At 45.8% G+C, this 25,340-nt stretch overlaps 1 protein-coding gene across 2 annotated transcripts in view; it reads left to right on the top strand.

Annotated features, from left to right (window-relative positions):
• Positions 1–22,065, top strand: part of LOC109886408 (dual specificity protein phosphatase 16) — a 48,365-nt gene extending 26,300 nt beyond the window's left edge. For both annotated transcript variants that reach the window (XM_031815281.1, XM_031815280.1), the window contains exons 4-7: positions 6,052–6,190; positions 13,569–13,747; positions 15,295–15,578; positions 17,896–22,065. In XM_031815281.1, the coding sequence (XP_031671141.1) occupies positions 6,052–6,190; positions 13,569–13,747; positions 15,295–15,578; positions 17,896–19,120 (1,827 nt within the window). In that variant the 3' untranslated portion in view covers positions 19,121–22,065. The remainder of the gene's footprint in view (positions 1–6,051; positions 6,191–13,568; positions 13,748–15,294; positions 15,579–17,895) is intronic.
• Positions 22,066–25,340: the final 3,275 nt, after the last annotated feature.

Below are 25,340 nucleotides of genomic sequence, written 5' to 3'. Positions count from 1 at the left end.
AGGGCCTTATATGCATCGCGGAAGTTAGAATAGCAATGATCTAAGGTTTTACCAGCCCTGGTTGCGCAATCGATATGCTGATCAAATTTAGGGAGTCTTGTTTTCAGATTGGCATTGTTAAAATCCCCAGCTACAATGAATGCAGCCTCAGGATGTGTGGATTCCAGTTTGCAAAGAGTCAAATAAAGTTAGTTCAGAGCCATCGATGTGTCTGCTTGGGGGGGAATATATACGGCTGTGATTATAATCGAAGAGAATTCTCTTGGTAGATAATGTGGTCGACATTTGATTGTGAGGAATTCTAAATCAGGTGAACAGAAGGACTTGAGTTCCTGTATGTTGTTGTGACCACACCACGTCTCGTTAACCATAAAGCATATGCCCCCGCCCCTCTTCTTACCAGAAAGATGTTTGTTTCTGTCGGCGCGATGCGTGGAGAAACCAGCTGGCTGCACCGACTCCGATAGAGTCTCTCAAGTGAGCCATGTTTCCGTGAAGCAAAGAACGTTACAGTCTCTGATGTCCCTCTGGAATGCTACCCTTGCTCGGATTTCATCAACCTTGTCAAGAGACTGGACATTGGCGAGTAGAATGCTAGGGAGTGGCGTGCGATGTGCCCGTCTCCAGAGCCTGACCAGAAGACCGCTTCGTTTGCCTCTCTTACAACGTCATTGTTTTGGGGTCGCCGGCTGGGATCCATTCCGTTGTCCTGGGTGGAAGGTAGAACGCAGGATCCGCTTCGCGAAAGTCATATTCTTGGTCGTACTGATGGTGAGTTGACGCTGCTCTTATATTCAGTAGTTCCTCTCGACTGTATGTAATGAAACCTAAGATGACCTGGGGTACCAATGTAAGAAATAACAAAAAACTGCATAGTTCCTAGGAACGCGAAGCGAGGCGGCCATCTCTGTCGGCGCCGGAAGTAAAGCCAGCAGGTAGCCTAGTGGTTAGAGCGTTGGACTAGTAACCAGCAGGTAGCCTAGTGGTTAGAGCAGGTAGCCTAGTGGTTAGTGCGTTGGACTAGTAACCAGCAGGTAGCCTAGTGGTTAGAGCGTTGGACTAGTAAACAGCAGGTAGCCTAGTGGTTAGAGCAGGTAGCCTAGTGGTTAGAGCGTTGGACTAGTAACCAGCAGGTAGCCTAGTGGTTAGAGCGTTGGACTAGTAACCAGCAGGTAGCCTAGTGGTTAGAGCGTTGGACTAGTAACCAGCAGGTAGCCTAGTGGTTAGAGTGTTGGACTAGTAACCAGCAGGTAGCCTAGTGGTTAGAGTGTTGGACTAGTAACCAGCAGGTAGCCTAGTGGTTAGAGCTTTGGACTAGTAACCAGCAGGTAGCCTAGTGGTTAGAGCGTTGGACTAGTAACCAGCAGGTAGTCTAGTGGATAGAGCGTTGGACTAGTCACCAACAGGTAGCCTAGTGGTTAGAGCGTTGGACTAGTAACCAGCAGGTAGCCTAGTGGTTAGAGTGTTGGACTAGTAACCAGCAGGTAGCCTAGTGGTTAGAGTGTTGGACTAGACCAGTTAACCCACTGTTCCTAGACCAGTTAGTTAACCCACTGTTCCTAGACCAGTTAACCCACTGTTCCTAGACCAGTTAACCCACTGTTCCTAGACCAGTTACCCACTGTTCCTAGACCAGTTAACCCACTGTTCCTAGACCAGTTAACCCACTGTTCCTAGACCAGTTAACCCCACTGTTCCTAGACCAGTTAACCCACTGTTCCTAGACCAGTTAACCCACTGTTCCTAGACCAGTTAACCCACTGTTCCTAGACCAGTTAACCCACTGTTCCTAGACCAGTTAACCCACTGTTCCTAGACCAGTTAACCCACTGTTCCTAGACCAGTTAACCCACTGTTCCTAGACCAGTTAACCCACTGTTCCTAGACCAGTTAACCCACTGTTCCTAGACCAGTTAACCCACTGTTCCTAGACCAGTTAACCCACTGTTCCTAGACCAGTTAACCCACTGTTCCTAGACCAGTTAACCACTGTTCCTAGACCAGTTAACCCACTGTTCCTAGACCAGTTAACCCACTGTTCCTAGACCAGTTAACCCACTGTTCCTAGACCAGTTAACCCACTGTTCCTAGACCAGTTAACCCACTGTTCCTAGGTCGTCATAGTAAATAAGTATTTGTTCTTAACTGACTAGTTAAATAAAGTATTCAACATGTATAAAAGTTATTGGGGTGCCTTAAGTGCCCGTAGAGTGTTTCCTCCCTCCCCCTCCAGCCCGTCATCTTGGGGTGCCTTAAGTGCCCGTAGAGTGTTTCCTCCCTCCCCCTCCAGCCCGTCATCTTGGGGTGCCTTAAGTGCCCGTAGAGTGTTTCCTCCCTCCCCCTCCAGCCCGTCATCTTGGGGTGCCTTAAGTGCCCGTAGAGTGTTTCCTCCCTCCCCCTCCAGCCCGTCATCTTGGGGTGCCTTAAGTGCCCGTAGAGTGTTTCCTCCCTCCCCCTCCAGCCCGTCATCTTGGGGTGCCTTAAGTGCCCGTAGAGTGTTTCCTCCCTCCCCCTCCAGCCCGTCATCTTGGGGTGCCTTAAGTGCCCGTAGAGTGTTTCCTCCCTCCCCCTCCAGCCCGTCATCTTGGGGTGCCTTAAGTGCCCGTAGAGTGTTTCCTCCCTCCCCCTCCAGCCCGTCATCTTGGGGTGCCTTAAGTGCCCGTAGAGTGTTTCCTCCCTCCCCCTCCAGCCCGTCATCTTGGGGTGCCTTAAGTGCCCGTAGAGTGTTTCCTCCCTCCCCCTCCAGCCCGTCATCTTGGGGTGCCTTAAGTGCCCGTAGAGTGTTTCCTCCCTCCCCCTCCAGCCCGTCATCTTGGGGTGCCTTAAGTGCCCGTAGAGTGTTTCCTCCCTCCCCCTCCAGCCCGTCATCTTGGGGTGCCTTAAGTGCCCGTAGAGTGTTTCCTCCCTCCCCCTCCAGCCCGTCATCTTGGGGTGCCTTAAGTGCCCGTAGAGTGTTTCCTCCCTCCCCCTCCAGCCCGTCATCTTGGGGTGCCTTAAGTGCCCGTAGAGTGTTTCCTCCCTCCCCCTCCAGCCCGTCATCTTGGGGTGCCTTAAGTGCCCGTAGAGTGTTTCCTCCCTCCCCCTCCAGCCCGTCATCTTGGGGTGCCTTAAGTGCCCGTAGAGTGTTTCCTCCCTCCCCCTCCAGCCCGTCATCTTGGGGTGCCTTAAGTGCCCGTAGAGTGTTTCCTCCCTCCCCCTCCAGCCCGTCATCTTGGGGTGCCTTAAGTGCCCGTAGAGTGTTTCCTCCCTCCCCCTCCAGCCCGTCATCTTGGGGTGCCTTAAGTGCCCGTAGAGTTCTCGGGAGCCCATCAACCTGAAATGGGCTATGTGCTTCCAGGTTAGGTTTGCTCTGATTTCTTCCGATTTAGAAAAAATCTCCATGAGCTGATCGTAGCCTGCAGTTGGGGAATAACAACATGTAATGTACATCTGGCTTTAGTCCTATCTACAGGAGGACTCAAATCATATCTATTCATAGCAGTGGAAACTGGATATCAACAAGCTATTTAGGTCAGGTGTGTGTGTGTGTGTGTGTGTGTGTGTGTGTGTGTGTGTGTGTGTGTGTGTGTGTGTGTGTGTGTGTGTGTGTGTGTGTGTGTGTGTGTGTGTGTGTGTGTGTGCGTTCAAGGGCACCGCAGCGGAACTTTCCACCCTAGAATAGGACCATAGAACTGTAAACCACACAATCACTCTGTTTCCAACCGGTTATACATGACATATCAACCTGGCTGGTACATGACATATCAACCTGACTGGTACATTACATATCAACCTGACATATCAACCTGACATATCAACCTGACTGGTACAGGACATATCAACCTGACTGGTACATGACATATCAACCTGACTGGTACCTGACATATCAACCTGACATATCTACCTAACTGGTACAGGACATATCAACCTGACTGGTACATGACATATCAACCTGACTGGTACATTACATATCAACCTGACATATCAACCTGACTGGTACAGGACATATCAACCTGACTGGTACATGACATATCAACCTGGCTGGTACCTGACATATCAACCTGACATATCTACCTAACTGGTACAGGACATATCAACCTGACTGGTACATGACATATCAACCTGACTGGTGCATGACATATCAACCTGACTGGTACATGCCATATCAACCTGACTGGTACATGGAATATCAACCTGACTGGTACATGACATATCAACCTGACATATCGACCTGACTGGTAAATGACATATCAACCTGACTGGTACATGACATATCAACCTGACATATCAACCTGACAGGTACATGACATATCAACATGAGTGGTACACGACATATCAACCTGACTGGTACATGCCATATCAACCTGACATATCAACCCGACTGGTACATGCCATATCAACCTGACATATCAACCCGACTGGTGCATGACATATCAACCTGACTGGTACATGACATGTCAACCTGACATATCAACCTGACTGGTACATGACATATCAACCTGCCTGGTACATGACATATCAACCTGACATCGACCTGACTGATAAATGACATATCAACCTGACTGGTACATGGAATATCAACCTGACAGGTACATGACATATCAACCTGACATGTCAACCTGACTGGTACATGACATATCAACCTGACTGGTACATGACATATCAACCTGACTGGTACATGCCATATCAACCTGACATATCAACCCGACTGGTACATGCCATATCAACCTGACATATCAACCCGACTGGTGCATGACATATCAACCTGGCTGGTACATGACATGTCAACCTGACATATCAACCTGACTGGTACATGACATATCAACCTGCCTGGTACATGACATATCAACCTGACTGGTACATGACATATCAACCTGACATATCGACCTGACTGGTAAATGACATGTCAACCTGACTGGTACAGGACATATCAACCTGACTGGTAAATGACATATCAACCTGACTGGTACAGGACATATCAACCTGACTGGTACAGGACATATCAACCTGACTGGTACATGACATATCAACCTGACTGGCACATGACATATCAACCTGGCTGGTACATGTCATATCAACCTGACTGTCACATGCCACATCAACCCGACTGGTACATGACATATCAACACGGCTGGTACATGACATATCGACCTGACTGGTACATGACATATCGACCTCGCTGGTACATGACATATCGACCTGACTGGTACATGACATATCAACCTGACTGGTACAGGACATATCAACCTGGCTGGTACAGGACATGTCAACTTGACTGGTACATGACATATCAACCAGACTGGTACATGACATATCAACCTGACTGGTACATGACATATAAACCTGGCATATCAACCTGACTGGTAAAACGTCTCCAACTAGTTATACCAAAATGACAGCTCCTTCTGGTTCAGAGAGACATGACAGGTTCTGTTTATTCATGATGTTGTGTTTCAGAGGGAGAATGACAGATCCTCCTGGTTCAGAGAGACATGACAGGTTCTGTTTATTCATGATGTTGTGTTTCAGAGGGAGAATGACAGATCCTCCTGGTTCAGAGAGACATGACAGGTTCTGTTTATTCATGATGTTGTGTTTCAGAGGGAGAATGACAGGTTCTGCTTTGGGATTGTGTTGCCGGGGCAGCCAGTGATCTGAATGTTGACTTTGTGATTGTCTGATCACTAAAATATTTAGACCAACAATACATAATCAATGATTGCTGATTGTGAATATGTGTTTGTTTGTTTTAGATTACAAGACTGTTTGAGTAACTCTTCCTCCTCTCTCCCTGAATGTTTCTGTTAACTCTTCCTCCTCTCTCTCTCTTAATGTTTCTGTTAACTCTTCCTCCTCTCTCTCCCTGAATGTTTCTGTTAACTCTTCATCTTCCTCCTCTCTCTCTGAATGTTTTTCTGAACTCTTCCTCTTCCTCTCTCTCTCTGAATGTTTCTCTGAACTCTTCCTCTTCCTCTCTCTCTCTGAATGTTTCTCTGAACTCTTCCTCTTCCTCTCTCTCTCTGAATGTTTCTGTTGACCCTTCCTCTTCCCCTCTCTCTCTTTTTCTCCTAGTTGGAGCGAGTGGGCGGTCAGGAGGTGGTGGTTTATGACCAGAGTTCATCTGACCCCTTGACTCTTCCCTCGGAGGCCTTCCTTACCGTCCTATTGGACAAGCTGGAGAGGAGCTTCCCTTCCGTACACCTGCTCTCAGGTTAGACACACTCACTTAGCCCGTCATCTTCCTCACTGCCTCTCTCTCTCTCCCCTTCCTCTCTTTCACTCCTCCCTCCCCCTCCATCCCTTCATCTTCCTCACTGCCTCTCTCTCTCTCCCCTTCCTCTCTTTCCCTCGCCCTCCAGCCCGTCATCTTCCTCACTGCCTCTCTCTCTCTCCCCTTCCTCTCTTTCCCTCCTCCCTCCCCCTCCAGCCCGTCATCTTCCTCACTGCCTCTCTCTCTCTCCCCTTCCTCTCTTTCCCTCGCCCTCCATCCCGTCATCTTCCTCACTGCCTCTCTCTCTCTCCCCTTCCTCTCTTTCCCTCCTCCCTCCCCCTCCAGCCCGTCATCTTCCTCACTGCCTCTCTCTCTCTCCCCTTCCTCTCTTTCCCTCCTCCCTCCCCCTCCATTCCGTCATCTTCCTCACTGCCTCTCTCTCTCTCCCCTTCCTCTCTTTCCCTCCTCCCTCCCCCTCCATCCCTTCATCTTCCTCACTGCCTCTCTCTCTCTCCCCTTCCTCTCTTTCCCTCGCCCTCCAGCCCGTCATCTTCCTCACTGCCTCTCTCTCTCTCCCCTTCCTCTCTTTCCCTCCTCCCTCCCCCTCCATCCCTTCATCTTCCTCACTGCCTCTCTCTCTCTCCCCTTCCTCTCTTTCCCTCGCCCTCCAGCCCGTCATCTTCCTCACTGCCTCTCTCTCTCTCCCCTTCCTCTCTTTCCCTCCTCCCTCCCCCTCCATCCCTTCATCCTCCTCACTGCCCCCCTCTCTCCCCTTCCTCTCTTTCCCTCGCCCTCCAGCCCGTCATCTTCCTCACTGCCTCTCTCTCTCTCCCCTTCCTCTCTTTCCCTCCTCCCTCCCCCTCCATCCCTTCATCTTCCTCACTGCCTCTCTCTCTCTCCCCTTCCTCTCTTTCCCTCCCCTCCATCCCTTCATCTTCCTCACTGCCTCTCTCTCTCTCTCCTTCCTCTCTTTCCCTCCTCCCTCCCCCTCCATCCCTTCATCTTCCTCACTGCCTCTCTCTCTCTCCCCTTCCTCTCTTTCCCTCCTCCCTCCCCCTCCATCCCTTCATCTTCCTCACTGCCTCTCTCTCTCTCCCCTTCCTCTCTTTCCCTCCCCTCCATCCCTTCATCTTCCTCACTGCCTCTCTCTCTCTCCCCTTCCTCTCTTTCCCTCCCCTCCATCCCTTCATCTTCCTCACTGCCTCTCTCTCTCTCTCCTTCCTCTCTTTCCCTCCTCCCTCCCCCTCCATCCCTTCATCCTCCTCACTGCCTCTCTCTCTCTCTCCTTCCTCTGTTCCCCTCCTCCCTCCCTTCTCCTATCAGCTGCTAGAACTAGGCTGCTGACATGCTGGACATCCTGCTACCTTCCTTCATCCTTTCACAACATCATTCACACGTACTCATTCACTCATTCATCACTGGCCAGTGAGGTGGTGATAGGACAGCTCACTGAAAATGGCTGCTGGTGATAGGACAGCTCACTGAAAATGGCTGCTGGTGATAGGACAGCTCACTGAAAATGGCTGCTGGTGATAGGACAGCTAACTGAAAATGGCTGCTGGTGATAGGACAGCTCACTGAAAATGGCTGCTGGTGATAGGACAGCTAACTGAAAATGGCTGCTGGTGATAGGACAGCTCACTGAAAATGGCTGCTGGTGATAGGACAGCTAACTGAAAATGGCTGCTGGTGATAGGACAGCTAACTGAAAATGGCTGCTGGTGATAGGACAGCTAACTGAAAATGTGGACGTGAATGGGTTAAATGAGGACGATGAGGACGTGAATAGGTTAAATGAGGACGTGAATGGGTTAAATGAGGACGTGAATGGGTTAAATGAGGACGTGAATGGGTTAAATGAGGACGTGAATGGGTTAAATGAGGACGTGAGGATGTGAATGAGTTAAATGAGGACGTGAGGACGTGAATGGGTTAAATGAGGATGTGAATGGGTTAAATGAGGATGTGAATGGGTTAAATGAGGACGTGAATGGGTTAAATGAGGATGTGAATGGGTTAATTGAGGACGTGGATGGGTTAAATGAGGACGATGAGGACGTGAATAGGTTAAATGAGGACGTGAATGGGTAAATGAGGATGTGAATGGGTTAAATGAGGACGATGAGGACGTGAATGGGTTAATTGAGGACGTGAATGGGTTAATTGAGGACGTGAATGGGTTAAATGAGGACGTGAATGGGTTAAATGAGGATGTGAATGGGTTAAATGAGGACGTGAATGGGTTAAATGAGGACGTGAATGGGTTAAATGAGGATGTGAATGGGTTAAATGAGGATGTGAATGGGTTAAATGAGGACGTGAATGGGTTAGATGAGGATGTGAATGGGTTAAATGAGGACGTGAATGGGTTAAATGAGGATGTGAATGGGTTAAATGAGGACGTGAATGGGTTTAATGAGTGTGTTTACACCAGATAAGTTGTCCAAGGCTCTCAGTTTTATTCTGGACCGCTGTCAGACTTAAAGAGAGTCCCAGATGACATTTAAAAGTACCTTTAGATCCGCTTTCTGTGGTTCCTGTCTCACTGTCTCAAATCTCAGTTAGGAAGTTGTTTCCTTTCAGATATGCTTCCTGTTTCTATGATGATGTCATCAGGTTGGAACTTCCCTCCAAACTAAGAACACCTGTAACATTAGACTTTATCTGACATCAGGTTATCACATGACATCAGACATTATAACTCTCCCTGGAGAGAAGTGAATTATTCTGCTGTTGGTCCTCTGCCCTGACAAACAATACAGTCAAATGTCACTGACTCTAACGACAGGTGCAGTACGTTGCAGTATGGACATTGATCCGGCAGCTCCACGGTTGCTATGGGGAAGTGACTGTGTTGAAATGAGACTGATCAAACTGTGTCACTCAAACCACTAAGCTTTTCCCACAGAGGAAGGTTCCACTAGGCTACCCTGGGGCGGCAGGGTAGCCTAGTGGTTAGAGCATTGGACTAGTAACCGGAAGGTTGCGAGTTCAAACCCCCGAGCTGACAAGGTACAAATCTGTCGTTCTGCCCCTGAACAGGCAGTTAACCCACTGTTCCCAGGCCGTCATTGAAAATAAGAATTTGTTCTTTAACTGACTTGCCTGGTTAAATAAAGGTCAAATAAATAAAATAACCCTGGATACAATACACAGCTGTACATCCATCCTGTATGTTATAAATCACATGGGTTCATCAGTATTTCTGTCATGTGAGAGAGGAGGAGGAGAGAGGTGGAGAGAGGAGGAGAGAGGTGGAGAGAGGTGGAGAGAGGAGGAGAGAGGTGGAGAGAGGAGGAGAGAGGCAGAGTGACGATGAGAGAGGAGAGGTGGAGAGAGGAGGAGAGGAGAGGAGGAGAGAGGAGAGGAGAGGAGGAGAGAGGAGGAGAGAGGAGGAGAGAGGCAGAGTGACGAGGAGAGAGGAGGAGAGAGGTGGAGAGAGGCAGAGTGACGATGAGAGAGGAGGAGATTTAGGATGGATTTAGGATGGATCCATGGACGAACAGATCTGAAGGAGAGGCTGGAGAGCCATGGGTACATGGTTGCCAAGCAACTAGGACTGGGCTTGTCTGAGGGTCGGCTGGTACAGGTGGCTGGTGTGTGTGTGTGTGTGTGTGTCGCTGGGTGCAGAAGGCAGTGTATCAGTATTGTGTAATGGACTCAGCAGGTCAGGTTGTTCCTCTATAAACACTGCTAGATAATAATGTACAACACAACCATTCAGTTTGGCTGCTGTTGCTAGGCAGGTTTAGTGTACAATATCAGAGCCTGCTTGTCTTATGATGGTGCAGGTCTTTGTGAGATTAGAGTTTGTTACTAAAGGCCTTTTTTGACCAACTATGTTGCAATGTTTTCGTCGGAATTCTGTAAAAAAAAATACATATTCTGATTTTGACGCATCTATCATTCACACCGAAGTTCGATGTGTAACCTCGAGTATCTCTAATACAGTAACCTCTAGTGTCTCTAATACAGTAACCTCTAGTATCTCTAATACAGTAACCTATAGTATCTCTAATACAGTAACCTCTAGTGTCTCTAATAAGTAACCTCGAGTATCTCTAATACAGTAACCTCTAGTGTCTCTAATAAGTAACCTCGAGTATCTCTAATACAGTAACCTCTAGTGTCTCTAATACAGTAACCTCTAGTATCTCTAATACAGTAACCTATAGTATCTCTAATACAGTAACCTCTAGTATCTAATAAGTAACCTCTAGTATCTCTAATACAGTAACCTCGAGTATCTCTAATACAGTAACCTCGAGTATCTCTAATACAGTAACCTCTAGTGTCTCTAATACAGTAACCTCTAGTATCTCTAATACAGTAACCTATAGTATCTCTAATACAGTTACCTCTAGTATCTAATAAGTAACCTCTAGTATCTCTAATACAGTCATCTCTAGTATCTCTAATACAGTAACCTCTAGTATCTCTAATACAGTAACCTATAGTATCTCTAATACAGTAACCTCTAGTATCTCTAATACAGTAACCTCTAGTATCTCTAATACAGTAACCTCTAGTGTCTCTAATACAGTAACCTCGAGTATCTAATACAGTAACCTATAGTGTCTCTAATACAGTGACCTCGAGTATCTAATACAGTGACCTCTAGTGTCTCTAATACAGTAACCTCTAGTATCTAATACAGTAACCTATAGTGTCTCTAATACAGTGACCTCGAGTATCTAATACAGTGACCTCTAGTGTCTCTAATACAGTAACCTCTAGTATCTAATACAGTAACCTATAGTGTCTCTAATACAGTGACCTCGAGTATCTAATACAGTGACCTCTAGTGTCTCTAATACAGTAACCTCTAGTATCTAATACAGTAACCTCTAGTGTCTCTAATACAGTAACCCCGAGTATCTAATACAGTGACCTCTAGTATCTCTAATACAGTAACCTATAGTATATCTAATACAGTAACCTCTAGTGTCTCTAATACAGTAACCTATAGTATCTAATACAGTAACCTCTAGTGTGTCTAATACAGTAACCTATAGTATCTAATACAGTAACCTCTAGTGTCTCTAATACAGTAACCTATAGTATCTCTAATACAGTAACCTCTAGTGTCTCTAATACAGTAACCTCTAGTGTCTAATACAGTAACCTCTAGTGTCTCTAATACAGTAACCTATAGTATCTCTAATACAGTAACCTCTAGTGTCTCTAATACAGTAACCTCGAGTATCTCTAATACAGTAACCTATAGTATCTCTAATACAGTAACCTCTAGTGTCTCTAATACAGTAACCTCTAGTATCTAATAAGTAACCTATAGTGTCTCTAATACAGTAACCTCTAGTATCTAATACAGTAACCTCTAGTATCTAATAAGTAACCTCTAGTGTCTCTAATACAATAACCTCGAGTATCTCTAATACAGTAACCTATAGTATCTCTAATACAGTAACCTCTAGTGTCTCTAATACAGTAACCTCTAGTATCTAATACAGTAACCTCTAGTATCTAATAAGTAACCTCTAGTGTCTCTAATACAGTAACCTCGAGTATCTCTAATACAGTAACCTCTAGTATCTAATAAGTAACCTCTAGTGTCTCTAATACAGTAACCTCTAGTGTCTCTAATACAGTAACCTCTAGTATCTAATACAGTAACCTCGAGTATCTCTAATACAGTAACCTATAGTATCTCTAATACAGTAACCTCTAGTATCTCTAATACAGTAACCTCTAGTGTCTCTAATACAGTAACCTCTAGTATCTAATACAGTAACCTCTAGTATCTAATAAGTAACCTCTAGTGTCTCTAATACAGTAACCTCTAGTGTCTCTAATACAGTAACCTCGAGTATCTCTAATACAGTAACCTCTAGTATCCAATACAGTAACCTATAGTGTCTCTAATACAGTCATCTCTAGTATCTCTAATACAGTAACCTCTAGTATCCAATACAGTAACCTATAGTGTCTCTAATACAGTAACCTCGAGTATCTAATAAGTAACCTCTAGTGTCTCTAATACAGTAACCTCTAGTGTCTCTAATACAGTAACCTCGAGTATCTCTAATACAGTAACCTCTAGTATCTCTAATACAGTAACCTATAGTGTCTCTAATACAGTAACCTCTAGTATCTAATACAGTAACCTCGAGTATCTCTAATACAGTAACCTATAGTATCTCTAATACAGTAACCTCTAGTATCTCTAATACAGTAACCTCTAGTGTCTCTAATACAGTAACCTCTAGTATCTAATACAGTAACCTCTAGTATCTAATAAGTAACCTCTAGTGTCTCTAATACAGTAACCTCTAGTGTCTCTAATACAGTAACCTCGAGTATCTCTAATACAGTAACCTCGAGTATCTCTAATACAGTAACCTCTAGTATCCAATACAGTAACCTATAGTGTCTCTAATACAGTCATCTCTAGTATCTCTAATACAGTAACCTCTAGTATCCAATACAGTAACCTATAGTGTCTCTAATACAGTAACCTCGAGTATCTAATAAGTAACCTCTAGTGTCTCTAATACAGTAACCTCTAGTGTCTCTAATACAGTAACCTCGAGTATCTCTAATACAGTAACCTCTAGTATCTCTAATACAGTAACCTATAGTGTCTCTAATACAGTCATCTCTAGTATCTCCAATACAGTAACCTCGAGTATCTCTAATACAGTCATCTCTAGTATCTCTAATACAGTAACCTCTAGTGTCTCTAATACAGTCATCTCTAGTATCTCTAATACAGTAACCTCTAGTGTCTCTAATACAGTAACCTCTAGTATCTAATAAGTAACCTCTAGTATCTCTAATACAGTAACCTATAGTATCCAATACAGTAACCTCTAGTATCTAATACAGTAACCTATAGTGTGATCTCTAATACAGTAACCTCTAGTATCTAATACAGTAACCTCTAGTATCTCTAATACAGTGACCTCTAGTATCTCTAATACAGTAACCTCTAGTGTCTCTAATACAGTGACCTCTAGTATCTCTAATACAGTCATCTCTAGTATCTCTAATACAGTCATCTCTAGTATCTCTAATACAGTAACCTCTAGTATCTCTAATACAGTAACCTCTAGTGTCTCTAATACAGTGACCTCTAGTATCTCTAATACAGTAACCTCTAGTATCTAATACAGTAACCTCTAGTGTCTCTAATACAGTCATCTCTAGTATCTCTAATACAGTCATCTCTAGTATCTCTAATACAGTAACCTCTAGTGTCTCTAATACAGTAACCTCTAGTATCTCTAATACAGTCATCTCTAGTATCTCTAATACAGTCATCTCTAGTATCTCTAATACAGTCATCTCTAGTATCTCTAATACAGTAACCTCTGTCATCCTTTATTTGATTGGGATGTTTCTGTGTGTCTGTCTTCAGGTGGTTTCTCAGCGTTTTCCCAGCTGTTTCCAGGTCTATGTGAAGGTAAGGCTCTTCTGGCCACGTCCTGCCTGGTCCCCACCTGCCTCTCTCAGCCCTGCCTGCCCCTCAACACCTCTGGGCCAACACGCATCCTGCCTCACCTCTACCTGGGCTGTCAGAGAGACGTACTCACCAAGGTATTAGATATATTACTATATATTATAGCATTCTAACCAGCTGTATTCCTCCCTCCTCTGCAGGAAGTGATGTGTGTAAAGCATTCTAACCAGCTGTATTCCTCCCTCCTCTGCAGGAAGTGATGTGTGTAAAGCATTCTAACCAGCTGTGTTCCTCCCTCCTCTGCAGGAAGTGATGTGTGTAAAGCATTCTAACCAGCTGTGTTCCTCCCTCCTCTGCAGGAAGTGATGTGTGTAAAGCATTCTAACCAGCTCTATTCCTCCCTCCTCTGCAGGAAGTGATGTGTGTAAAGCATTCTAATCAGCTGTGTTCCTCCCTCCTCTGCAGGAAGTGATGTGTGTAAAGCATTCTAACCAGCTGTATTCCTCCCTCCTCTGCAGGAAGTGATGTGTGTAAAGCATTCTAACCAGCTCTATTCCTCCCTCCTCTGCAGGAAGTGATGTGTGTAAAGCATTCTAACCAGCTCTATTCCTCCCTCCTCTGCAGGAAGTGATGTGTGTAAAGCATTCTAACCAGCTGTATTCCTCCCTCCTCTGCAGGAAGTGATGTGTGTAAAGCATTCTAACCAGCTCTATTCCTCCCTCCTCTGCAGGAAGTGATGTGTGTAAAGCATTCTAACCAGCTGTATTCCTCCCTCCTCTGCAGGAAGTGATGTGTGTAAAGCATTCTAACCAGCTCTATTCCTCCCTCCTCTGCAGGAAGTGATGTGTGTAAAGCATTCTAACCAGCTGTATTCCTCCCTCCTCTGCAGGAAGTGATGTGTGTAAAGCATTCTAACCAGCTCTATTCCTCCCTCCTCTGCAGGAAGTGATGTGTGTAAAGCATTCTAACCAGCTGTATTCCTCCCTCCTCTGCAGGAAGTGATGTGTGTAAAGCATTCTAACCAGCTGTATTCCTCCTTCCTCTGCAGGAAGTGATGTGTGTAAAGCATTCTAACCAGCTGTATTCCTCCTTCCTCTGCAGGAAGTGATGTGTGTAAAGCATTCTAACCAGCTGTATTCCTCCCTCCTCTGCAGGAAGTGATGTGTGTAAAGCATTCTAACCAGCTCTATTCCTCCCTCCTCTGCAGGAAGTGATGTGTGTAAAGCATTCTAACCAGCTGTGTTCCTCCCTCCTCTGCAGGAAGTGATGTGTGTAAAGCATTCTAACCAGCTCTATTCCTCCCTCCTCTGCAGGAAGTGATGTGTGTAAAGCATTCTAACCAGCTCTATTCCTCCCTCCTCTGCAGGAAGTGATGTGTGTAAAGCATTCTAACCAGTTGTATTCCTCCCTCCTCTGCAGGAAGTGATGTGTGTAAAGCATTCTAACCAGCTGTATTCCTCCCTCCTCTGCAGGAAGTGATGTGTGTAAAGCATTCTAACCAGCTCTATTCCTCCCTCCTCTGCAGGAAGTGATGTGTGTAAAGCATTCTAACCAGCTGTATTCCTCCCTCCTCTGCAGGAAGTGATGTGTGTAAAGCATTCTAACCAGCTGTATTCCTCCCTCCTCTGCAGGAAGTGATGTGTGTAAAGCATTCTAACCAGCTGTGTTCCTCCCTCCTCTGCAGGAAGTGATGCAGCAGAATGAGATAGCGTACGTCCTGAATGCCAGTAACACATGTCCCAAACCAGACTACATCCCTGAGTCTCACTTCCTGCGAGTTCCTGTCAACGACAGCTTCTGCGAGAAGATCCTCCCCTGGTTGGACAGATCTGTAGAGTTCATAGAGAAGGCCAAAGCCTCCAACGCCTGTGTGCTGGTCCACTGTCTGGCTGGCATCTCCCGCTCGGCAACCATCGCTATCGCTTACATCATGACGAGGATGGACATGTCACTAGACGAAGCTTACAGGTGAGATGATTGAACCCTGTAGGACCATAATAAGGATTTACAGGCGAGATGATTGAACCCAGTAGGACCATAATAAGGATTTACAGGTGAGATGATTGAACCCTGTAGGACCATAATAAGGATTTACAGGTGAGATGATTGAACCCTGTAGGACCATAATAAGGATTTACAGGTGAGATGATTGAACCCTGTAGGACCATAATAAGGATTTACAGGTGAGATGATTGAACCCTGTAGGACCATAATAAGGATTTACAGGTGAGATGATTGAACCCATAATAAGGATTTACAGGTGAGATGATTGAACCCTGTAGGACCATAATAAGGATTTACAGGTGAGATGATTGAACCCTGTAGGACCATAATAAGGATTTACAGGTGAGATGATTGAACCCTGTAGGACCATAATAAGGATTTACAGGTGAGATGATTGAACCCATAATAAGGATTTACAGGTGAGATGATTGAACCCTGTAGGACCATAATAAGGATTTACAGGTGAGATGATTGAACCCGGTAGGACCATAATAAGGCACAAGGCCTCATGTACACATCACCTTCCTGCTTATGGACTTGACCACTCAGCAACCACCCTCCTCCCAAGTTCTCCGTAACTAAGAGGATACCCCCTCTTCCTGTCTGTCTTAATGAACCCATCCTCACATGACCCCTGATTAAACAACACTGTGTGTCACATGACTCCATGAAAGGCCCAGCTTGTTCTCCTGAATGAACACACTGCACTGTGGGGGGCTGTAATGATGGCTGGGATGGTAACCTCAGCAGCATCTCTACTGATGTCCTGTGTTACAGTTATAAATGTCCCCTGTATTGACCCTCTAGGTTTTCCCAACTCTATAACAACCCAGTGTGTTACAGCGTCTCTACTGATGTCCTGTGTTACAGTTATAAATGTCCCCTGTATTGACCCTCTAGGTTTTCCCAACTCTATAACAACCCAGTGTGTTACAGCGTCTCTACTGATGTCCTGTGTTACAGTTATAAATGTCCCCTGTCTTGACCCTCTAGGTTTTCCCAACTCTATAACAACCCAGTGTGTTACAGCGTCTCTACTGATGTCCTGTGTTACAGTTATAAATGTCCCCTGTCTTGACCCTCTAGGTTTTCCCAACTCTATAACAACCCAGTGTGTTACAGCGTCTCTACTGATGTCCTGTGTTACAGTTATAAATGTCCCCTGTATTGACCCTCTAGGTTTTCCCAACTCTATAACAACCCAGTGTGTTACAGCGTCTCTACTGATGTCCTGTGTTACAGTTATAAATGTCCCCTGTATTGACCCTCTAGGTTTTCCCAACTCTATAACAACCCAGTGTGTTACAGCGTCTCTACTGATGTCCTGTGTTACAGTTATAAATGTCCCCTGTCTTGACCCTCTAGGTTTTCCCAACTCTATAACAACCCAGTGTGTTACAGCGTCTCTACTGATGTCCTGTGTTACAGTTATAAATGTCCCCTGTATTGACCCTCTAGGTTTTCCCAACTCTATAACAACCCAGTGTGTTACAGCGTCTGTACTGATGTCCTGTGTTACAGTTATAAATGTCCCCTGTCTTGACCCTCTAGGTTTTCCCAACTCTATAACAACCCAGTGTGTTACAGCGTCTGTACTGATGTCCTGTGTTACAGTTATAAATGTCCCCTGTATTGACCCTCTAGGTTTTCCCAACTCTATAACAACCCAGTGTGTTACAGCGTCTCTACTGATGTCCTGTGTTACAGTTATAAATGTCCCCTGTATTGACCCTCTAGGTTTTCCCAACTCTATAACAACCCAGTGTGTTACAGCGTCTGTACTGATGTCCTGTGTTACAGTTATAAATGTCCCCTGTATTGACCCTCTAGGTTTTCCCAACTCTATAACAACCCAGTGTGTTACAGCGTCTCTACTGATGTCCTGTGTTACAGTTATAAATGTCCCCTGTATTGACCCTCTAGGTTTTCCCAACTCTATAACAACCCAGTGTGTTACAGCGTCTCTACTGATGTCCTGTGTTACAGTTATAAATGTCCCCTGTATTGACCCTCTAGGTTTTCCCAACTCTATAACAACCCAGTGTGTTACAGCGTCTCTACTGATGTCCTGTGTTACAGTTATAAATGTCCCCTGTATTGACCCTCTAGGTTTTCCCAACTCTATAACAACCCAGTGTGTTACAGCGTCTCTACTGATGTCCTGTGTTACAGTTATAAATGTCCCCTGTATTGACCCTCTAGGTTTTCCCAACTCTATAACAACCCAGTGTGTTACAGCGTCTGTACTGATGTCCTGTGTGTTTCTGTCTTTCCTCTCCAGGTTCGTGAAGGAGAAGAGACCCACCATCTCTCCTAACTTCAACTTCCTGGGTCAGCTGCTGGACTTTGAAAAGAAGATCAAGACTCCTGGAAGGTCGGAGATCAGAGAAACCACCGGGGTCAAATCCTCTCCTCTCCTCCACCCCCCACTAGAGCACGACCCCCCTAACCCTACCCCCAGCCTCCCAGACCCTGCCCTGGCCCTGCTGGAGCCCCTGACCCTGCCATGTGTCCTGGCCCCCTGGCCTCCAGAGGAGAGGCTCCTGGCCCAGGCTCTCCAGGGGCTCCAAGGCCTTCAGCTGGACCAGGGGACGGAGGACAGCGCTGCACGGCTGAAAAGGTCCTTCTCTCTGGACATCAAGTCGTACAGGGAGCCAGGAGGCTGCAGCAGCGCCCCCATGAGGCCGTATCCCCACCCTACATCCCACCCCGGAGCCCAGGAGTATTATAACCCATCCGTGAGCTTCAAGGAGCCTGCAGGGAAACCGTATCAGTTCTCTCCTGTGAAGGAGATGTCAGAGCAGTCTACACCTGAGCCGAGCCCTGACAAGGAGCAGGACGACGGTCCCGCAGACCCTGCTGCTACGTCTGCAGCTCCCACTGCTGCTCCTGTAGTCTCCACCACTACCAGCACCACTACCACCTCCAACCAGCCCAGCATGAAGCAGCCCAGCCAGGCTAAGCCTCCTCCACCTCCCCTCTCCTGTTCCCAGCAGCTCCACCGTAGTGGCAGTATGGAGGAGAACTCTAACCACACCCCTCACACCACCGGCTTCCTGTTCGGCCTATCGCGTTCCCAGCAGCACCTGTCCAAGCCCGCCCCTAACCTAGGCTCCGCCCTGAAGGGCTGGCACTCTGACATCCTATTGGGTCCCGTCACCGTGTCGTCGGGGGGATGGTACCTCTCCGAGTCACACCACTTCTACTCCACCTCCGCCATCTTAGGAGGCGGGGCTAACATTCTGGGGGGTGGCAGCGTGGCGGCGTACAGCGTGAGTCAGGGGTTGGAGGAGGTGCGGCGGCGCAGGCGGCAGAGGAGCGGCGACCACGGGGACTCACGGAGGAGCTGGCACGAGGAGAGCACCTTGGAGAAGCAGCTGAAGAGACGGAGCTGTCAGATGGAACTCGGAGACAGGATGAGAGGAGGAGGCGAGACTAGATCCAGGGAGGAGATGGGGAGTCACAGCAGCTTCTCAGGAAGCATGGAGGTCATAGAGGTGTCCTGAGAGGGACATTCAATATGGCCTCCAGTTAACCCCTTACGGAATCATTGATTTGAATGGAAACGTCCGTTCTAGGGAGTATAACCTCCTCAGATCAGACCCATGTTGAGGGAAAGACTTGTTATCTTATTATCCCACTAGGGACTTGAACCTTGAGTTGATCTAAGTGGCTCTATGTGTACTTGTGTCGCGACAGTTGGCATTAATGTAGTTGAACTTTGACCTGGAAGCAGAAATCAGCTGTGTGACGATGATGAATGTGATGAAGAGGTGAACTCTGAGAGGACTGAGACAAACTGAGTCTTTTGTTTGGATGAGTGTTCATCATTTTCATTTATTTCTGAATGTTGATGATCGTCGTCAAGGAGCAGTAGATGTCTGCCTGACGTTGGATTCATGGAGCTTTTATGAAGCCTTATGAAGTCTTTATGAAGCCTTATGAAGTCTTTATGAAGCCTTAAGAAGTCTTTATGAAGCCTTATGAAGTCTTTATGAAGCCTTATGAAGTCTTTATGAAGCCTTATGAAGTCTTTATGAAGCCTTAAGAAGTCTTTATGAAGCCTTATGAAGTCTTTATGAAGCCTTATGAAGTCTTTATGAAGCCTTATGAAGTCTTTATGAAGCCTAAGAAGTCTTTATGAAGCCTTATGAAGTCTTTATGAAGCCTTAAGAAGTCTTTATGAAGCCTTATGAAGTCTTTATGAAGCCTTAAGAAGTCTTTATGAAGCCTTATGAAGTCTTTATGAAGCCTTAAGAAGTCTTTATGAAGCCTTATGAAGTCTTTATGAAGCCTTATGAAGTCTTTATGCAGCCTTATGAAGTCTTTATGAAGCCTTATGAAGTCTTTATGAAGCCTTATGAAGTCTTTATGAAGCCTTAAGAAGTCTTTATGAAGCCTTAAGAAGTCTTTATGAAGCCTTATGAAGTCTTTATGAAGCCTTATGAAGTCTTTATGAAGCCTTATGAAGTCTTTATGAAGCCTTATGAAGTCTTTATGAAGCCTTAAGAAGTCTTTATGAAGCCTTAAGAAGTCTTTATGAAGCCTTAAGAAGTCTTTATGAAGCCTTAAGAAGTCTTTATGAAGCCTTATGAAGTCTTTATGAAGCGTTATGAAGTCTTTATGAAGCCTTAAGAAGTCTTTATGAAGCCTTAAGAAGTCTTTATGAAGCCTTATGAAGTCTTTATGAAGCCTTATGAAGTCTTTATGAAGCCTTAAGAAGTCTTTATGAAGCCTTAAGAAGTCTTTATGAAACCTTAAGAAGTCTTTATGAAGCATTATGAAGAACGCGATCAGAGATCCTTGATAGCCCTGTGTCAAATCATCCAATACCTCACACATCCAAATTAGAGGCTTCTCCTGGTCCTCCGTCTTCTTCTGATTGACAATTCAAATCTCAGGTCTTATTTGAGCAGCAAGAAAAGATGCTGGAACAACTGAACAGTTCCCGAACAGCTACCGAACAGTTCCCGAACAGTTCCCGAACAGCTACCGAACAGCTCCCGAACAGTTCCCGAACAGCTACCGAACAGCTACCGAACAGTTCCCGAACAGCTCAGTTGGTAGAGCATGGCGCTTGTACCCCAGGGTTGTAGGTTCGATTCCCGGGGCCGCCCAGACGTAAAATGTACGCACGCATGACTGTAAGTCACTTTGGATTAAAGCGCTAAATATGATATATTATTAACGGTGTGGTTGTGGGTTTTGTCTGATACCTGTGGTTAAGGAATGATGTAATGACTGATACCTGTGGTAAAGGAATGATGTAATGATTGATACCTGTGGTAAAGGAATGATGTAATGTCTGATACCTGTGGTTAAGGAATGATGTAATGACTGATACCTGTGGTAAAGGAATGATGTAATGACTGATACCTGTGGTTAAGGAATGATGTAATGACTGATACCTGTGGTTAAGGAATGATGTAATGACTGATACCTGTGGTTAAGGAATGATGTAATGATTGATACCTGTGGTTGATAACTGAACGGATAACTGAACTGAATGATTGAAACCTGTGGTAAAGGAATGATGTAATGATGTAATGACTGAAACCTGTGGTAAAGGAATGATGTAATGATGTAATGACTGATACCTGTGGTAAAGGAATGATGTAATGACTGATACCTGTGGTAAAGGCTTTGAATAAGTTCTGACTGGAGACCAGTGGTCCCTTCCCTGTCCTGAGACCAGTGGTCCCATCCCTGACCTGAACCTTGTCCTGAGGTCAGTGGTCCCATCCCTGACCTGAACCCTGTCCTGAGGTCAGTGGTCCCATCCCTGACCTGAACCCTGTGGTCCCATCCCTGACCTGAGAACAGTGGTCCTGACCTGAACCCTGACCTGAGACCAGTGGTCCCATCCCTGACCTGAGACCAGTGGCCCAGACCTGAACCCTGACCTGAGACCAGTGGTCCCATCCCTGACCTGAATCTTCTCCTGAGGTCAGTGGTCCCATCCCTGACCTGAGACCAGTGGTCCTGACCCAGACCTGAACCCTGACCTGAGACCAGTGGTCCCATCCCTGACCTGAACCTTGTCCTGAGAACAGTGGTCCCATCCCAGACCTGAACCTTGTCCTGAGACCAGTGGTCCTGACCCAGACCTGAACCCTGACCTGAGACCAGTGGTCCCATCCCTGACCTGAACCTTCTCCTGAGGTCAGTGGTCCCATCCCTGACCTGAGACCAGTGGTCCTAACCCTGACCTGAGACCAGTGGTCCTCACCCAGACCTGAACCCTGACCTGAGACCAGTGGTCCTGACCCAGACCTGAGACAGGTTCAGCTCCCACAGTGTGTGGACGTGTGTGAGAGATAGTAGGTCTGTTATGGGGTTGTTGTTGCTGTGTCAGAATATAGCTAGTTTTACAACAGACAATGTGGACATTTGGATGAAGCTGATAAGCAGTAGATGTATGTTGACTGTTGAAATAAAATCTGAAACGGTACACAACATGTGGTTCATTTACTAACATTGTCACGCTGAACTTTAACCTCTGTAATCCTTTACATGATCAATGTCCAGGAAGAGGAGTTTTCTTCCCCATCCTACAGGCCTGGAACAAAGAACAACACTTTACAGTATGAATCATTCAGCACCTCTTGAGGCTCTACAGTTAACATGGTCTATGGTTGAACCCTGCCTCTAGCCCTCTACAGTTGACATGGTCTATGGTTGAACCCTGCCTCTAGCCCTCTACAGTTGACCTGGTCTATGGTTGAACCCTGCCTCTAGCCCTCTACAGTTGACCTGGTCTATGGTTGAACCCTGCCTCTAGCCCTCTACAGTTATGATAGGTCTATGGTTGAACCCTGCCTCTAGCCCTCTACAGTTATGATAGGTCGATGGTTGAACCCTGCCCTTAGCCCTCTACAGTTATGATAGGTCTATGGTTGAACCCTGCCTCTAGCCCTCTACAGTTGACATGGTCTATGGTTGAACCCTGCCTCTAGCCCTCTACAGTTGACATGGTCTATGGTTGAACCCTGCCTCTAGCCCTCTACAGTTATGTAGGTCTATGGTCTCTACTGTGATGTGATGAGGACCTCTACTTACTGTGATGTGGACCTCTACTTACTGTGATGTGATGAGGACCTCTACTTACTGTGATGAGGACCTCTACTTACTGTGATGTGATGAGGACCTCTACTTACTGTGATGTGATGAGGACCTCTACTTACTGTGATGTGATGAGGACCTCTACTTACTGTGATGTGATGAGGACCTCTACTTACTGTGATGTGATGGGGACCTCTACTTACTGTGATGTGATGAGGACCTCTACTTACTGTGATGTGATGAGGACCTCTACTTACTGTGATGTGATGAGGACCTCTACGTACTGTTATGTGATGAGGACCTCTACTTACTGTGATGTGATGAGGACCTCTACTTACTGTGATATGATGAGGACCTCTACCTACTGTGATGTGATGAGGACCTCTACTTACTGTGATGTGATGGGGACCTCTACTTACTGTGATGTGATGAGGACCTCTACTTACTGTGATGTGATGAGGACCTCTACTTACTGTGATGTGATGAGGACCTCTACGTACTGTTATGTGATGAGGACCTCTACTTACTGTGATGTGATGAGGACCTCTACTTACTGTGATATGATGAGGACCTCTACCTACTGTGATGTGATGAGGACCTCTACTTACTGTGATGTGATGGGGACCTCTACTTACTGTGATGTGATGAGGACCTCTACTTACTGTGATGTGATGAGGACCTCTACTTACTGTGATGTGATGAGGACCTCTACTTACTGTGATGTGATGAGGACCTCTACTTACTGTGATGTGATGAGGACCTCTACTTACTGTGATGTGATGAGGACCTCTACTTACTGTGATGTGATGAGGACCTCTAATTACTGTGATGTGATGAGGACCTCTACTTACTGTGATGTGATGAGGACCTCTACTTACTGTGATGAGGACCTCTACTTACTGTGATGTGATGAGGACCTCTACTTACTGTGATGTGATGAGGACCTCTACTTACTGTGATGAGGACCTCTACTTACTGTGATGAGGACCTCTACTTACTGTGATGTGATGAGGACCTCTACTTACTGTGATGTGATGAGGACCTCTACTTACTGTGATGTGATGAGGACCTCTACTTACTGTGATGTGATGAGGACCTCTACTTACTGTGATGTGATGAGGACCTCTACTTACTGTGATGTGATGAGGACCTCTACGTACTGTGATGTGATGAGGACCTCTACGTACTGTGATGTGATGAGGACCTCTACTTACTGTGATGTGATGAGGACCTCTACGTACTGTGATGTGATGAGGACCTCTAGTGGTATTATATTGTTACTATAAAAGATGGAACGTGTGTGTCCAGGGCCCGGTTTATACACGCAGAGCTAACTACCTGTTGCCAAGGGTAACTACCTGTTGCCAAGGGTAACTACCCATCGCTAAGGGTAAGGCTCTCCAGAAGGTAGTGAGGTCTGCACAACGCATCACCGGGGCCAAACTACCTTGCCCTCCAGGACACCTACACCACCCGATGTCACAGGAAGGCCATAAAGATCATCAAGGACAACAACCACCCGAGCCACTGCCTGTTCACCCCGCTATCATCCAGAAGGCGAGGTCAGTACAGGTGCATCAAAGCTGGGACCGAGAGACTGAAAAACAGCTTCTATCTCAAGGCCATCAGACTGTTAAACAGCCACCACTAACATTGAGTGGCTGCTGCCAACACACTGACTCAACTCCAGCCACTTTAATAATGGGAATTGATGGGAAATGATGTAAAATATATCACTAGCCACTTTAAACAATGCTACCTAATATAATGTTAACATACCCTACATTACTCATCTCATATTTATATACTGTACTCGATACCATCTACTGCATCTTGCCTATGCCGTTCTGTACCATCACTCATTCATATATCCTTATGTACATATTCTTTATCCCCTTACACTGTGTATAAGACAGTAGTTTTGGAATTGTTAGTTAGATTACTTGTTGGTTATTACTGCATTGTCGGAACTAGAAGCACAAGCATTTCGCTACACTCGCATTAACATCTGCTAACCATGTGTATGTGACAAATAAAATAAGATTTGATTTGATTTGCTAAGGGCGACTACCCGTCGCTAAGGGTAACTACCCGTTGCTAAGGGCGCCATTGGATCATGTGTCCAGACTGAAAGGATCGAAAGAAAGCCAGTGCTACTCTCGGATCAGCCGTCTCCATTCAAATCTTTCCTTAATATAATTATTATATATATTTATTTAACAATATTTTGGGGCAGCAGGTAGCCGAGTGGTTAGAGGGTCAGTAACCGAAAGGTTTCTGGATCGAATCACTGAGCTGACGAGGTATAAATCTGTCCTTCTGCTACTGAACAAGACAGTTAACCCACTGTTCCCCCCGGTAGGTAGTCATTGTAAAACAAACTGCAAGACGGATCTGCGCCTAGAGAGATATTACCACCTACGTTCGAAAATACTGAGGTGGTTTATTTGAATCTTTAGGCTACCCAATAAAAAAATCACAAAATCCCAGATTTGACACTTCATTGCTACACACGAAATAAATTGCAACAAATTACAGAGTAACCCAGGTAAATCAATTGCTTGAACATGTAGTTATATTTGAATCATCTCGGTTTTAATTTGAAGCATTGTGTTTATGTCACGTGTTAGTAGTATGACTTTCAAAGACAATGGCACCTTGTAT

The sequence above is a fragment of the Oncorhynchus kisutch genome, unplaced genomic scaffold (genome assembly GCF_002021735.2).
Source record: "Oncorhynchus kisutch isolate 150728-3 unplaced genomic scaffold, Okis_V2 Okis09a-Okis19a_hom, whole genome shotgun sequence".
NCBI lineage: Eukaryota > Metazoa > Chordata > Actinopteri > Salmoniformes > Salmonidae > Oncorhynchus > Oncorhynchus kisutch.
Note: the sequence above shows the minus strand (reverse complement) of the source record. Positions and strands in the feature narration are given on the sequence as shown.